Source organism: Pteropus vampyrus, unplaced genomic scaffold (assembly GCF_000151845.1).
Source record: "Pteropus vampyrus isolate Shadow unplaced genomic scaffold, Pvam_2.0 Scaffold124, whole genome shotgun sequence".
NCBI lineage: Eukaryota > Metazoa > Chordata > Mammalia > Chiroptera > Pteropodidae > Pteropus > Pteropus vampyrus.
The window spans coordinates 882313-883513 of record NW_011888905.1 but is presented as its reverse complement, the minus strand read 5'-3'; the positions used below and the strand labels follow the sequence as shown (position 1 = coordinate 883513).

The 1201-nt window shown below is 66.8% G+C and overlaps 1 protein-coding gene across 1 annotated transcript in view; it reads right to left on the bottom strand.

Annotated features, from left to right (window-relative positions):
- The window catches only part of ARHGEF11 (Rho guanine nucleotide exchange factor 11), a 42529-nt gene that overhangs the window by 32818 nt on the left and 8510 nt on the right, over positions 1 to 1201 (bottom strand). The window contains exon 4 of the mRNA XM_023534286.1: positions 17 to 136. Coding sequence (XP_023390054.1) covers positions 17 to 136 — 120 coding nt within the window. The remainder of the gene's footprint in view (positions 1 to 16; positions 137 to 1201) is intronic.

Here is a 1201-nt window from a genome sequence, read left to right as displayed (position 1 = left end):
GCCCACCGCCACTCACCAGCCCGCCGACGGTCCCCTGCTGGATCTTCTGCTGCAGCTGGGTGACCCGCCGCCGTGCACCCTCGATCTGCTCCTCCAGCTGGCTGCCGGGGCTCTGGCTCTGTGCCTCGCAGATGCGCTGGGGGCGGACGGAGGGCGTGCGGTGACCCCCGACCACGGGGAGAGATGGGGTCTCCGCCTCCCAGTAGGAGCACATTATTTCACCCCCATTTAAGAGCAAAGCAAGGTGCGAACCGTGAGAAGCGGACACGTGAGGCAGCTGAGAAGGGAGACGGCCCCGAGGCCCGCCCCCAGGTCTCCCCTGACCCTTCAGTGCCTGTCCAGGCCAGCACGTGGAGAAGTGCCAGAGACACCTGCACATGGCGAGGACCGTCTGGGACGAGGGCAGAGGCGTGGGCTGGGAAGCCACCAGCCCTGTTCTGGGCCCAAGCTGGGCTGGGGGCAACCTGCTGACTCCGCGTGCCTCAGGTCACATGGGGACGACAGCACCTGCCTCCTGGGGTGGCTGTGGGGTCCGAGCAGGCTCATACGGCAAACTGCCTAGCGGGGCGTGGTGCCCAGTGCACAGTTACGGGCTAAGCGTGGGGCAGCTCACACGCCCCACTGCAGAAGGCTGTTCGGGGTAACTAGAGACTTGGGGTGCGTGTTCTTCAAACCGCCCAGCACCCTCTGGCAGAAACGCCCCGTCCTTCCCCTCTACCCTGGGCATGCCCCCACCCTCCGTGCTCTCGGCAGGCGTCTGCCAAGAACCTTCTCAACCTCCCTCCACTTTGGGACGCCTGCCCGACTGACTTTCGACCTTCGACCTTCACCCTCCCCGGCTCCCCGTCTCCGCCTGTAGCAAGTGCTGAGCGTCCTGTCAGGGGGAGCCCCCCGCTCCGATCCCCTGCTTTCCCAGCCACGCGTTCCCAAGCAAGAGGCTGCCTCCCCATCACTCAAGGGGACCCATAGGCCCCCGCGGCCTCACACGGCGTCCCTTCCTGGCCCCCCGAGTCTTCCTGCCTGGCAGGGGTGCTCTGCGCAGAGAGGAGGCAGCCCCCACCTCGAAGGAGCACAGAGAAATAACTACGGCAGGACCGGGGACTGGCACCACGGTCTCTGCCCCCAGCTCCTCTCTGCGCCGGCGCCTGGGTGACACCATCCAGGTCCCTGTCGACACCAGCTCTGTGCTGGGGACATGCTC